Source organism: Cervus canadensis, chromosome 19, assembly GCF_019320065.1.
Source record: "Cervus canadensis isolate Bull #8, Minnesota chromosome 19, ASM1932006v1, whole genome shotgun sequence".
In the NCBI taxonomy this organism is placed as follows: Eukaryota; Metazoa; Chordata; class Mammalia; order Artiodactyla; family Cervidae; genus Cervus; species Cervus canadensis.
In genome coordinates, this window is record NC_057404.1 from 47,682,018 (window position 1) to 47,696,843 (window position 14,826).

General features: G+C 43.5%; 1 protein-coding gene across 2 annotated transcripts in view; it reads right to left on the reverse strand.

Moving 5' to 3' along the window:
• Positions 1 to 3,331: 3,331 nt before the first annotated feature.
• The window catches only part of CFI (complement factor I), a 46,237-nt gene continuing 34,742 nt past the window's right edge, over positions 3,332 to 14,826 (reverse strand). For both annotated transcript variants that reach the window (XM_043438472.1, XM_043438471.1), the window contains 3 exons: positions 11,431 to 11,708; positions 5,745 to 5,849; positions 3,332 to 3,748 (listed from right to left, as the gene is read on the reverse strand). In XM_043438472.1, the coding sequence (XP_043294407.1) occupies positions 3,531 to 3,748; positions 5,745 to 5,849; positions 11,431 to 11,708 (601 nt within the window). In that variant the 3' untranslated portion in view covers positions 3,332 to 3,530. The remainder of the gene's footprint in view (positions 3,749 to 5,744; positions 5,850 to 11,430; positions 11,709 to 14,826) is intronic.

Here is a 14,826-nt window from a genome sequence, read left to right on the forward strand (position 1 = left end):
TAGTGCTATATGTCTTCTGTCCCCAGATATCATCTGTTTTGCTCCTTAACATATCTAGAATTAGCTCCATTCTCTTTCTGAGGGCCCTGCTTTGGTTTCTCCATTCATCAGTCATCATTTCTCATTTTTCATTCTTCCGCAATGCCCCCAGCACGAACTTTCCGGAGTCTTTCATTGGTTCCAACTCTTTGACGCAAGGCCCTCCCTGCGTGACCTTTTCTCCGTCTCCAGCTCCTCAGCGGCAGCCTGGGCTCCAGTCATGCTGACCTGCTCTCCATCCTTTCGGTGCTGACTTTGGTTCCTTAAGCCACAGGGCTTTTGTGTTCGTATCTGCCTGGAAAGTTCTTCCATAATTTAGATTAAGCTCATCTCTGGGGAAGGCTTCTTGGACTCAAGGCTGATTTATGATTCTCCGAATAGGTTTCTCACCATTGTACCTGGCAAGTGCAGCTTTGTAATTTATTTTCCCATCTGCCTTATAAGCTGGTGAGTTCTGAGCCCAGGTTAAATGCGGTGATAGCAGAGTTCCACATCTAGTGACCTCTGTTTGTTGACCACGTTCGGGGGAGATCATGCTAACTCATAGAAGCGGTGATGGCAAAGGGTCAATCAGTAGCGTCCAATGCCCAGCCTCTGCAGTAGGAGCTAGGCGTAGAGCCTGGGACCCAAGCTAGTGGCAGCGGGAATCTCTGACGAGCAGTCCTACAGTGGTCTTTGTTGCCTCCAACTTTCTGGCTTTTTTGGAGATTCTGTGAACTGCACAATATATTTGAATAAATTTTTTTTTTTTCCATTTAAGCAATACTATTGGCTTCTGTGGTGTGCAACCAGGAACCCTCACGCAAACCTCTAAACTGGGAAAGCCCTCAAGTTAGGTCATCCCACTCCTGCAGTTCCCAGTCTCTACCGCATGGGGTCACTATGAAGAAGCCTGCTCCTCTCTTGCCCAAATCCGGTCCACTTCTGTGAGGTCTCCGGTCACTGTGCAGACTGGGCCATTGAATTGCCAGGGTGCTGCTCCTTCCTGGGTCAGCTGAGGGTGACCATATGCGGAGTTTCCCAGCTTGTAGGCCTTAGTACTCTTCTCTTTTTGCTCATAAACAGACACCTGCTAAAGGGGCATGTGCTCCAAGTTGGCTGAGCTGTTGTCAGCCAGGGAGAAAATCCTTCTTCCCGCTGCTGGCGGTAGTAAAGTACTGGTGTCACTTCCTGCTGGAAATGCAAAGTAGCCTCTTCCTGTCGGGATCTGTACTATTGATTGATATATGGAATGGTATGTGCGTGAAGGCTTCACCTTCTGATCCACAGAATGGTGGACGCACCACAAATTCCTTGACACCCCTCCTGTCAAGAGATGGGTTATGTTCCTTTCCCTTGAACCTGGTCCGGTCTTTGTGATGGAAGCGAAGCTAAGCTGAGCTAAACTTTCCAGGCCAGGTTTAGAAAGCCAGTGCAGGTTCTGCAGGTTCTCTTGGGACACTTGTCAACTGCTATGTAAGAAGTCTGGTGACCCCAAGTCACCTCGTTGAGAGCTCATGTGGAAAGACCACATAGAGAGAGGTGCCTGAGGACCCCAGCTGCTGAGTCTCCCAGCCCAGCAACCAGAAACCAGCCATGAGTGAAGAAGGCTTCGAGATTATCCTTGTCCCAGCCCCGTGTGATGGCAGCTTTATGAGAGGATGGAAGAGCTACCTAGCTAGTCCAGTCAACCCCCAGATGCAGGAGCAAAATCATAAACAATTGTCAGGTAATCATTGCTTTTGGGGCCTTTCTTTCACAGCTATAAGTAACCAGATGCTCTCTTGCAGTCAATGACAAAAGGAATTAAAAATGGGCAGCTAAGGAGGGAAGGAGGAATTACTGCTTCACGGGGCAGTTTCAGTTTGAGAAGACAAGAGATTTCTGGAGATGGCTGCATAAGAATGTGAATGTGCTTAATGCCACTGAACTGCACAGTTCAAAATGGTTAAAATGATAAACAAACAAACAAAAACCTTTATGTTTACTTACTAAAATTTTTAAAAGGAAAAAAAATCTGGGCAATAACTGATTTGGGAATAAATTTAGAAATAGATATTCATATTATTAAAACAACTGGAATCTACCCAGAACTGGTTCTGGCTCTCAGGTTTTAAAGGTTAATATTTATGTGAAAAAATATACCTCTGTCTTCAGGATGTTGATAGCTGCCCTGAAAAAAAAATAATAGTAAAAGCAGCGAGCACTGTTCATGAACAAGTGCTAGGGATGCTGATAAGAAGACAAAGTCTCCTGTGTCTTGCAGTGTAGTGGGGGCTGGGGGGTGGTGGGTGGGTGGGCGTTTTGGGGAAGGGGGAGGCAAGTGAAAACAGAATGTGTTGGGTGATGACAAGTGCTCCGGTGAGATTAAAGCAGGCTCATGTGATAGAGAGCAACTGCATGCCCACTGTACACTGAGGCCACAGGGGATTTACTGAGGTGGGAAGAACAGGTTTAAGAATAGGGGTAGAGTTTGGGATTGGCCTTTCTTTGAAAATGCTATCAGGCGTCCAGGAGACATGTTAAGTACTCAGTGAATTGCATAGTCCGGACTTCTAGCAAAGGTCAGGGCTGGAGAAACGGATTTGTGTGGTGCTAGACTGTGGTGGGATTTAAGGAGGACTTGTGAAACAAGGAACTAAAAGTTTCTGGGAACTTTGAATACTTAAAGAAACAGAAAAAAATGGGACAAGAGCTGTGAGGTCTGTTATTTTCTTGTTATAGGTATTATGGCAACCGTTTTACTGTAATCAGTTCAGTTCAGTTGCTAAGTTAATATGTAGCTTCATTTTCTCAAAATTCCAGTTTCCTCTTTAAAAGTGGGAAATGGGACACAAAAAAAGATAGTAAATTGCCCAGGGCCAAGCCATGAGCAGGTGGTAGAGCTGGGGTTTGAACCGGGCTTATGGGAATCCAATGTCCTTCCACCTGCTAAACCTTAGTACAGTGAATACGACACCCCCAAGCTTCCCTGGTGGTCCAGTGGTTAAGAATCCGCCTTGCGATGCAAGGGACACTGGTTCAATCCCTAGTCCAGGCAGATCCCACATGCTTCGGAGTAGCTAAGCCTGTGGGCCGCAACTACTGAAGCCTTTGCGCCCAGAGCGTGTGCTCCGCAACAAGGTGAGAAGCTACCGCGATGAGAAGTCAGTGTTCCGCAGTGAAGAGCAGCCCCACTAGTGGCGACTAAAGTCCACATGCAGCAACAAAGACCCACAGTCAAAAGTAAATACGTAAATCCAAAAAAAACATACAGCACTCCTGAATGAACAGATTATCCAGGTCTTTTATAAATAAAATAAAATAAAATATGTATGCTTGACTGAAATATTTATTTGAGAATTATACAGCAAAATTCCAAAATGGCATAAACTTTGTAGAGACCTTTAAAAAATGTCCCATCAAACCGCCTCTATTGTTTTCCTTGAAGAAGTACTAATTATTCAGTATCATTTCAATTAAAATGGAGCTCCTGAGAGAAAAAGAGTAGAAAGAAGAGCGAGATCATAGTTTTATACATTGTGCTGAGAAATAAGAGCCCTTCCTACATGAAGACTAATCCAGTCAAAATAATTGGCCACTTTGGTGTAAACTCCTGGGAACTCTGGGTTTCCGCAGTTTTCACCCCAACTCACAACACCCCAGACGTAAGTCACGTTGTTGACATCCTGACAGACTAAGGGGCCTCCAGAGTCCCCTTTACAGGCGTCAATGGAACCGTCATCTGTACCTGAGGAAGACAAGGGACAAAGAAAATCACACGTTACTTCCATTGTCAAGGCTGTTCTCCCACCAATGCCTGTACAGGCAATAACGATGGGCTCCCTTACAGAGCAGGCCCAAAGAGTTGTGGAATTGCAGGTTGGGAAATACTGTGTCTTTTATTAAAACTCATTCTCCAAGTTTAGCAAGTACACTCCTGCTTCCTGTACTTTGTGGAAGCATACTTCATAATGAGATAGAAATCTCAAAGTAGCATCAATGGCTGAGTGGAAAAATAATAGCAGTACCTAGTACTCACTGAGTTCTTAATATGTATTAATTGTTCACTCTTTTAACCCTCATCACAACCCTATGAGGGACAGGTCATTAGTATCCCTATTTTAAGATGAGATAAGGCACAGAGACATTAGTGAACTTGTCTAGGGTCAAGGAAATGAACTTGAACCCAAGTAGCCAGAACTTGAACTTGAACTTCTGAACTTGAACCCAGGTAGCCAGACTTCAGAGCTTATCCTCTTGACTGCGCAATTGTGCCTGGGTAGATTTTGTGCTGTTCTCTCCTTTTGTGCTCTGTAATCCTTAGCTCCATTTTAAGATGGTGGGGTGGGAGGAGGCACATGGAATGGTCTGTTTACTTTTTTCTCACTCTTGTGACTTTCCAAGATTTTAAATCGCTGTATCCAAGAAGTTGGGGCTTCCCTGATGCCTCAGCAATAAAGAATCCACCTGTAGTGCAGGAGACGCAGGAGACTCTGGTTTGATTCCTGGGTTGGGAGGATCCCCTGGAGGAAGGCACGGCAACCAACTCCAGTATTCTTGCCTGGAGAATTCCATGGACAGAGGAGCCTGGCAGGCTATGGTCCAAAATGTCACAAAGAGTTGGATGCAACTGAGCACACAGATACATCCAAGCAGTTACAGGATGTCAATAACTGCCTTTTTCTATAATCCACTATTTGCAAGTGATTTCAATCAAGTGTCCTGAATGCCCTGCCATGGCTGGCACCCTGCCTTTGGCTCACCACCAGAAGTAGGAACTGACGTAGTTATGTTGGGTGGTAGCACTAGCATTCCTGTGATTTTGAAGGAGGGAGGGACAGGAATCCTGAGAAGCCAAAGGGATTCCTAATGGGGGAGAACTGACTTCCAACTGGACGTGTTGAAATGAGATAGTTTGGATTTTTACTTAGAAGTCTAGGCTTCGATCCCGAATATACCATTGCTTGTCTGTAAGACTTTGCTGTGTTGTTGTTTAGTCGCTAAGTTGTGTCTGACTCTTTGTGACCCCCCCCATGGACTGTAGCCTGCCAGGCTCCTCCGTCCATGGGATTTTCCAAGCAAGAATACCGGAATAGACTGTCATTTCCTTCTCTAGGGGATCTTCCTGACCCAGGGATCAAACCCGCGTCTCCTGTGTCTCCTGCTTTGCAGGTGGATTCTTTACCACTGAGCAACCGGGGAAGCCCCTATACGACTTGCAGCAACTCGCATTACCGCTCTGCATCTCACTCTTCTCATCTCTTAAGATCACCAGTGTCGCAGGTGAGGAAACTTGCTCAAGGTCACAAAGCAGTAATTGGTGAGAACTGGAATGTAAACCCAGGCAGTCTGGTTCCAGAGTCTGTGCTCTTAATCACCTTGTTAGGCTGCTGTATAATGGCTTAAGGAAGATTTTTCCTTTGGGTATTAGGTTGCGGGAACTTGAGCTAAGGGAAAGGGACTGAAAGAGTCTGATAATGCAACGGTCAGTGGTGGCTTAGTTGCTAAGTGGCGTCCGACTCTTGGCAACCCCATGGACTGTAGCCCGCCAGGCTCCTCTGTCCAAGGAATTTTCCAGTCAAGAATACTGGAGTGGGTTGCCATTTCCTTCTCCAGGGGATCTTTACAGCCAGAGGCCAAAGGAAAAGGTTGGAGGCCCAGAACAAGGCTGTGACTCAGCGGGGAGGACAAAGGTGTTTGGTAGAGGCTATGGAGACATCTCCCAGAGGCCACTTTGTGCTTACCTGCACACTCCATTTCTTTTTCAAAGTAGCGACCTGGGTAGAACTTTGAGCAGTTGTTTATTAGATGAACTTCACCCCACATAAGTGAATATACTTTTTGGTTACCTAAACAAAGTGAAAAAACAAAGAGGCATTTAGAAGTTACAAATGAGGAATTGAAGTATTTACTTTCATAATTCAATAAACCATTTGGAACATATAAGAATATATATATTCTTTAAGACATATGTAAACTTTGCAGGAAAACTCACTAGCAAATTTAGTCATACACTGCTCGTATCCCATTTCTGTAATATAGTCAAGAAGCCTTATTGAATACCTAGCCTGGGTACTGTGAGATGGGCTTCCCTGGTGGCTCAGTCGGTAAAGAATTTGCCTGCAGTGCGGGAGACCAGAGTTCAATCCCTGAGTTGGGAAGATCCCCTGGAGAAGGAAATGGCAACCCACTCCAGTATTCTTGCTTGGAGAATCCCATGGACAGAGGAATTTGGAGGGCTATATGGTCCAGGGGGTCACAAAGAGTTGGACATGACTGGGTGACTAAGACACAGTACACTTTGAAAAGAATGGGATAGACTCCTTCTGATCACTGAGTCTAGTGGTGAGGTGGGGTGGGGGTGGGTGGTGATTAGAAATCTGTGATTGGGGCCTTCTCACATAAATAGTTCCAGTCTTCTTATAGTCCCTTCTTTGCTTGAAAGTCCTTGTTAGAGTGGAAACAACTTTTAAATATAAAAACTTAAAATGAAAATACACATGAAATTATTGGTATCTATGAGTTTTTGTGTCTGTGAGGAACTCTATCTCCTAAATGATTTGAAAGTGACTGAAAGAGGATTTAGGATTTCCCTTTAAGTCACAGATTTGGGACTTGAACTTGGTCCAAGGAAAGAGAAGGACCAGATGCTGTTGCTGATTGACAGTCCGGGGAAGATGAGAAAGACCTAAGAACACAGGTTCATATACCTCAGGTATAAGGAGTGAATTTTTGTCCCATCTCCTCTCTTCCTTTTTCCCACCTTACAGCAGTCTTTATGTGCTCCAGGACGGCAGGGGCTGGGCCTGATTCATTCACTGCTGCACCTAGCCTCATGCTAGTACCAAGTAGTTACTTAATAAATATTTATGTAATTAATGCATGAACTCAGTAATTCCATTATACACTAAACATTTTATGCCAAATGACTTGGCTCTTCAATTAATCTACAAATCTCTGTCTCTACCTGGGGACAGAGATGTCTGGTTTATTCTGAAAGGACACCCTCACAGATTCTACCCAGGGTGTTGTGGGCTAATATTCTTTTCTTCTGGGAAACAGAGGGAGAAACTAATGCTTTCTAACACATTCCTCCAACCAGTATGGCAAATTAGGAAGGAGTTTCTTTTTTCTCCTTCAAGTCATACCTCACATTAGTCTTTGTTTTTTCTTTTTTAATATTTATTTTTATTTATCTGGCTGGGCCTCCCTGGTGGTTCAGTGGTAAAGAATCTACCTGCAGTGCAGGAGACCTGGGTTTGGTCCCTGGGTTGGGAAGATCCCCTGGAGAAGGAAATGGCAACCCACTCCAGTATTCTTGCCTGGGAAATCCCATGTGGGGGTCACAAAGTTGGACATGACTTAGCGACTACACAAAATAATTTATTTGGCTGTGCTGGGAAGTCCCTCAAGTTAATCTTAAGATGACTGCCTTCTTCAGGATAAGAGCATTCCAAAAATTAGCAATTTATTATTTCCCCTAATTCAGGATAAGCCTTCCAAAACTGGGAACTCTTGTACCACACGAGTGATTTCTGAGCCTCAGAGACTGTTTCGTCCCCTGAACTCTCGTTTTGTACGCTCCTGGAAGCCTCCCTCACGGCCTGCTGTCTGCTGGTGGCAATTATGTCTGATGGCGCCTATGCACCGTAAGTCCCTGGAGGGCTGACCTTTGTCATTCCACTTTGTAGCCTTAGCGCCCCTTGTTTGTTGGCTATGTCCATGGTTTTCATCAGTGAGATTCTAGCACTTTAGCATTACTATCTTGCACTCACAGTGAGGGCTCAATACATGTGATGATTAATTAATAAGCCAGTGTATAAGAACAAATCTACTAGCTTATAGAAAATACATACATCAAGAATACAATCAGCAAATTTCAAGGTGTGGGAATTCTAAAATAAGAATGACCCAGATTTATTTAAAATAAATACATTTTAAATAAAAGAAAGACGTAATTGTTCTAGATTAAAGAGGTTTAAGAAAAATAGCCGCTGAATGCAATGTGTAGACTTTGGAGCCCAGTGGAAATAATCTGTAAAAATGTTTTGTAAATGATTAAGGCATGTTCAACACAACTGGTTATTGGATGATATTATGGAATCATTTTTATTAGGCAATGCCAAAGAATGCTCAAACTACCACACAATTGCACTCATCTCACATGCTAGCAAAGTAATGCTCAAAATTCTCCAAGCCAGGCTTCAGCAATATGTGAACCGTGAACTTCCAGATGTTCAAGCTGGTTTTAGAAAAGGCAGAGGAACCAGAGATCAAATTGCCAACATCTGTTGGATCATCGTAAAAGCAAGAGAGTTTCAGAAAAACATATATTTCTGCTTTATTGACTATGCCAAAGCCTTTGACTGTGTGGATCACAATAAACTGTGGAAAATTCTGAAAGAGATGGGAATACCAGACCACCTGACCTGCCTCTTAAGAAATCTGTATGCAGGTCAGGAAGCAACAGTTAGAACTGGACCTGAAACAACAGACTGGTTCCAAATAGGAAAAGGAGTACATCAAGGCTGTATATTGTCACTCTGCTTATTTAACTTATATGCAGAGTACATCATGAGAAACGCTGGGCTGGATGAAGCACAAGCTGGAATCAAGATTTCCGGGAGAATATCAATAACCTCAGATATGCAGATGACACCACCCTTAGGGCAGAAAGTGAAGTAGAACTAAAGAGCCTCTTGATGAAAGTGAAAGAGGAGAGTGAAAAAGTTGGCTTAAAGCTGAACATACAGGAAACAAAGATCATGGCATCCGGTCCCATTACTTCATGGCAAATAGATGGAGCAACAGTAGAAATGGTGGCAGACTTTATTTCTTTGGGCTCCAAAATCACTGCAGATGATGACTGCAGCCATGAAATAAAAAGACACTTACTCCTTGGAGGAAAAGTTATGACCAACCTAGACAGCATATTAAAAAGCAGAGACATTACTTTGCCAACAAAGGTCCATCTAGTTAACGCTATGGTTTTTCCAGTAGTCACATATGGATGTGAGAGTTGGCCTATAAAGTAAGATGAGCGCTGAAGAATTGACGCTTTTGAACTGTGGTGTTGGAGAAGACTCTTGAGAGTCCCTTGGACTGCAAGGAGATCCAACCAGTCCATCCTAAAGGAAATCACCCCTGGGTGTTCATTGGAAGGACTGATGCTGAAGCTGAAACTCCAATACTTTGGCCACCTGATATGTAGAACTGACTCATTTGAAAAGATCCTGATTCTGGGAAAGATTGAAGGGGGAAGAAGGGGACGACAGAGGATGAGGTGTGGATGGCATCACTGACTCAATAGACCTGACTTTGGGTAAACTCCAGGAGTTGGTGATGGACGGGGAGGTCTGGCGTGCTGCGGTTCATGGGATTGCAAAGAATCAGACACGACTGAGTGACTGAACTGAACTGAACTGGTTGGTTTTGTTTTTTCAAGTTTTTGCCTGGTAAAGATGGCGTATTTGTGGGTGAAATTACATGGTGTCTAGGATTTGATTTGATATCCTCCAGGGGAAAAAAAATAAATTCACTGTGGGGGAATATGTTGATAAGCTCCTGTTGTCATTCAGATCCTTTCTCCACCCTTCAATGCTCTGGCCCCTACCCTGAGAGCCGGAGCTGGAGGGACTGCCTCAACAAGAGTAAGCTCGCCCCTGGTTTCCAGCTGCTTTCCAACAAAGGACTCCAGCAGAAGGAAAAGGAGGGAAGGAGAGAGGATAATGAGATTGGGACTGGCTATAACCTTCAACCCGAGGTCATTGCTTCTCGCAAGGTAGCATGCTGTGCCCAAGACCTCTCTCCTTCTGGTAACTTCTTCACCTTACACCTTCAGATCTAGGAAAGGTCTCAGTTCTGGGACTGTTTGACCTGGATTCCTGCACAGCTCTTGTGGTTCCCCAACCTCCCACCCACTTTGTTATTAACTCCTTTATAAATAAACTTTCCTAATTATCCTATTGTGATTGATTCAGGAAGCTAAAATAAGGATGGGAGAATGTTGGTAACTGAAAACTGCATGGTGAAAGCAGGTTTATTATACTTTTATCTCTACTTTTGTGATTGCATATAAATGTACATAATAAAAGTTTTTAAAAAAGAAAACAGGGAATTCCCTTGTGGTCCAGTCGTTAGGACTCTCACTGCTGAGGGCCCAGAGTCAACCCCTGGTCGGGACATTAAGATCTGGTAAGCCATGCAGTGCAGCCAAAATAAAATAAAATGTTGGTGTTTAAAAAAAGAACAAATAAAAGAACATAATACTCTCTGAATAAATTAATTACTAATAAAATTTTAGCATTTTGTAAGTTTTGGGTAGTCAAACATACCACAAATTCAGGTTCATTTATATGAATATTTTATACTTTTCTCATGGCTTAGCTGGTAAAGAATCTGCCTGCAATGTGGGAGACCTGGGTTCAATCCCTGGGTTGGGAAGATCCCCTGGAGAAGGGAATGGCTAACCACTCCAGTATTCTGGCCTGGAGAATTCTGTGGACTGTATAGTCCATGGGGTCGCAAAGAGTTGAACACAACTGAGCAACTTTCCCTTTATACTTTTCAATATGGCAATTATAAAGAGTGTGTTGCAATAGGCGTCTATTAGGCAAATGCAGTGAAGCTATTTACAAAGAAAGTTGAGGGATCAAAAGGAAGCTACATTTCTAGGCTGACTTCAAGATGAGGGGACAAGTACTGTCTAAATTAATTCTAATCTATCTCTAATTTATTAGGTCTTTCTAATGATTTGCCCGTAAGCAAAGTATATCTTTTATTCATGTGAATGTTCACCTCAAGTCATCTTAGAAGCACAAAGGATAACTTCTTTATGTTATCTTTCTCTTTGTGGGATGTTGGGGTGTGAGTCAGGAGAACAGGGGAGGGCAGAAGAGGGAGGGGAAAGGCTGTGGGGTCACTGACTCGGCATATACTGTGACAATACCTTTGAAAAACATTTTATCTTTCATTCATATCATTCCAACCAATCCAAAAGGTCCAGGCTATATCCCCCTGTCACTCTGTTTTTCTCTTGGTGAATGGTTACCCCTCAATGGATGTTTCACTATCGCAGAGTATAGGTATCCTCGAAACTCTGGGTCAGGATCAATTACATAATTTGCAGAACCAAATTATTTAATTTTAAAAACTAAAAATGTGAGGTGGAGCCCCTGCAAAAATGATTGAGAATTTCATGATGGTGACAGCAGGTTAGTACAGCAAGCACAAGGCCCTTCGGTGCCCAGAGCTCAGGGTGCTGGGCAACCACGCAGGTCCTCTGCCCAGGAGGCGGCCCTGGCCGGACGCTCACTTTTCTGGATTTGATGCACTGTTTCTCTCCGAACACTGGGAGATTAGCTCCTATGCGTTTCTCTTCCTATTCATTTTTCAACCCCTGCATTCTGATGAACAAACTGTAAAACATACCTTTTTCTCGACCCCAGCCAGAAATGATGCACTTATCGTTAGGCTGAAATAGATGTGGAGACCATGGGACGCAGGCAGGGACGGATTTACTCAATACACATTCTTTTTGATTTGGGCGTTTTTTCATTTCAATCAAAGCTATGTCATTTTGGTAGGTAGTTCCATTGTAATTCTCATGGATAATAATTTGATTCACGAATTGAACAACTATGTCAGTGTCAGGTTTTAACCAGTCTGTAAATGATGTCCATAATTGGTAACGATGAATTCTGCTGACTCTGTAACAGATAGGAAAGGGGGGAAATATATTGAGTAGGGGGGTGGGGAAGCAAGTACAAATTGGACTTCTGATGCTTCATCTTTAAGTTCTCCCCTTTTAAGGAGCTTTTTCATTTTGCCAGATTTTTTTAATCCTTTCTGCCATGAAGCATTGCAATGAAATTTTATTAGGACAGAATTAAAGTCAGTGGATAAGTGTAGAAAGGAATAGTTCATCTACCTGCTAAATATTAGGGACATAAAGGTCTCACTACTTACCAGAGATGCCAACAGTAGAATGAGTTGGCTGCCTCTGACATAAGAGTGTGGGAATTGAGGGTATTTAAGCAGAAAGCAGAGAGCATCTAGTCAGGAATATGCTTGAGGAAGTGGGGAGTCAGCGCACAGGATCCCAGAGGTCAGACCTGGGAACCACCACTGTAACCTTTAAAACTGACTTCATCCTAACTTTGCATTGTATTTATTTGCTCAAGAACCTTTACTGGGTCTTCTTTGTCTACAGAGAGATACTTGTGTTGAGTATTGTATCTGGAACACAGTAGCTGTTTTAAAATTTGGTCGAAATGGTGAATGGGCTAAATATTGCCTGTCCTCATGCCTCACTCCATTTTCTTACCAATTTTCACCTTGTGGTTTCCAGCAAATTTGGCATCTACTATTACTTTCTCGGGCTTCCCAGGTAGCTCAGCTGGTAAAGAGTCTGCCTGCAATGCAGGAGACCCTGGTTTGATTCCTGGGTCAGGAAGTTTGCTGGAGAAGGGATAGGCTACACACTCCAGTATTCTTGGGGTTCCCTGGCGGCTCAGACAGTAAAGAATTCGCCTGCAATACAAGAGACCAGGGTTTGATCCCTGGGTTGTGAAGAGCCCCTGGAGGAGGGCATGGCCACTTTAGTATTCTTGCCTGGAGAATCTCTATGGACAGAGGAGCCTGGTGGGCCACAGTCCATGGAGTCAAAGAGTCAGACACGACTGAATGGCTAAGCACAGCACAGCTTACATCACCTTCTCAGGGAAACACCTTACCGTTAAACAGTGGTGTCCTAGGAGCTAATGAGGTGTTTAGGATGTTTTTATTTACACTCAATGTTCTAAGAATTAATAAGAACAGCATTCTTATTAATTTTGGTTATATTTCAGGATGAAAGGTCCTAAATATCATTCAAAGATTAACTGTTCATCCATTCAATTTCCTTAATAAATGTTTAATGTGCCGAGTGAATGTAGGCAAGCCAATTAGGAAGCAGATGGTAAAATCCAGGAGAGAGGTGGGAGAATGGTAATAGTGGAGATAAACAGAAACTTTGAGAATTAAATAACTGGCAATTAAAAACACCATCTGGAAGAAACTGTGGTACATATGTACAATGAAATATTACCCAGCCATAAAAGGAAACACATTTGAGTCAGTTCTAGTGAGGTGGATGAACCTACAGCCTGTTATACAGAGTGAAGTAAATCAGAAAGAGAAAAACAAATACTGTATATTAACACACATATATGGAATCTAGAAAAATGGTACTGATGAACTTGTTTGCAGGGCAGGAATAGAGACTCAGACATAGAGAACAGACTTACGGACACAATAGGGAAGGAGATGGTGGAACGAACTGAGAGAGTAGCATTGAAATACATACACTAGCGTGTGTTAAACAGAGAGCCAGTGTGAAGTTGCTGTATCGCGCAGGGAACTCATCATGGTGCTCTGTGACAACCTAGAAGGGTGGGGTGGAGGGGGAGGTGGGAGGGAAGCTCAAGAGGGAGGGGATACATGTGTACCTATGGCTGGCTCATGTTGATGTACGGCAGAAACCAACATGACATTGTGAAGCAATTATCCTCCAATTAAAAATTAAAAAAATTTTTTAAATGACATCTGGAGCTAGTGATATACAGCTGAGCTGTGTGGTAGGGTTGAGGGAATGAAATGCGATCATTTCTAGATTTCTGCCTTGTATAGCTAGATGGATGGTGTAGCCATCTGCTGAGAAAGGGAACATTAGGTCAGGACAATATTTGGGGCAAGGGGCAAATCATGAGTTCAGTCTTATTATTATTTTTTATATTTAATTTCTTGGCCGCAGTGTGGGGCAGGTGGGATCTTAGTTCCCTGACCAGGGATCGAAATGGTGTCCCCCAGCATTGGAAGTATGGAGTCTTAACCACTGGATCACTAGGGAAGTCTCGGAGCTCAGTCTTAGACCTTTTGAATTTGATGTACTAATGCTTCTGATACAGCCAAGACAGTGTACTGTAGGCTCAAGGCTGGAGAAGTCTAGGCTGGAGATACCACTGTGTCAGCATATGGCGGTATTTTAAAGTGCAGATAATTTTAGAAAGAAGTCAGAAGAGAAGAGGAAGCCAGGATACACATCGAGGAACTTTAGTATTTCACTTGAGCCATAATGCTCAGTCACTGGAGGAGGAAGCTGCAAAGAAGGCAGAGAAGGTGTGACCGGAGAGGCAGGTAGAAAACCAGAAGAGTGTTCTGTTACAGAAGCCAAGAGAAAAGGGTCGTTCAGAAGGAAGAAATGCGATTTGGTCCTTCACTCCAATCCATGAGGATTTTTATGGGTGTCATTCAACAGATTTCTTGTCCCTCTAAAGTTTGGGTCACCTGCAGATTTTCTAAACAGGCCTTCCTCTAAGTCACTGTCAGATATGCTGAACTTGGTTTTACCCTGGCTCTGCTACAGACTGGGCTTCCCAGGTGGTGCTGTGGAGAAGAACCTGTCCGCCAGTGCAGGAGATACTAGACACGGGGGTTCGATCCCTGAGCCGGGAAGATCCCATAGGGTAGGAAATGGTAACCCACCCCAGTATTCTTGCCTGGAGAACCCCATGGTCAGAGGAGCCTGGCGGGCTACAGTCAGGTATCTACAGTTATGGGGTCGAAAAGAGTTGGACAGGACTGAAGCAACTTAGCACACACGCAAGCACTGCTACAGACCTGTAGTGCTGTTTTAGCCAAGGTATCTGACTTCTGGTTTCAGTCTGCCTATCTAGAAAATGAGAGGAATAATATTTGCCTCTCGAGAATGTTAAGAATGTTAAAACAAAATGACATCTATGAAAGCTCTGGGCACAGTATCTGGTCTGTAAGAGGTACTCCATAAAT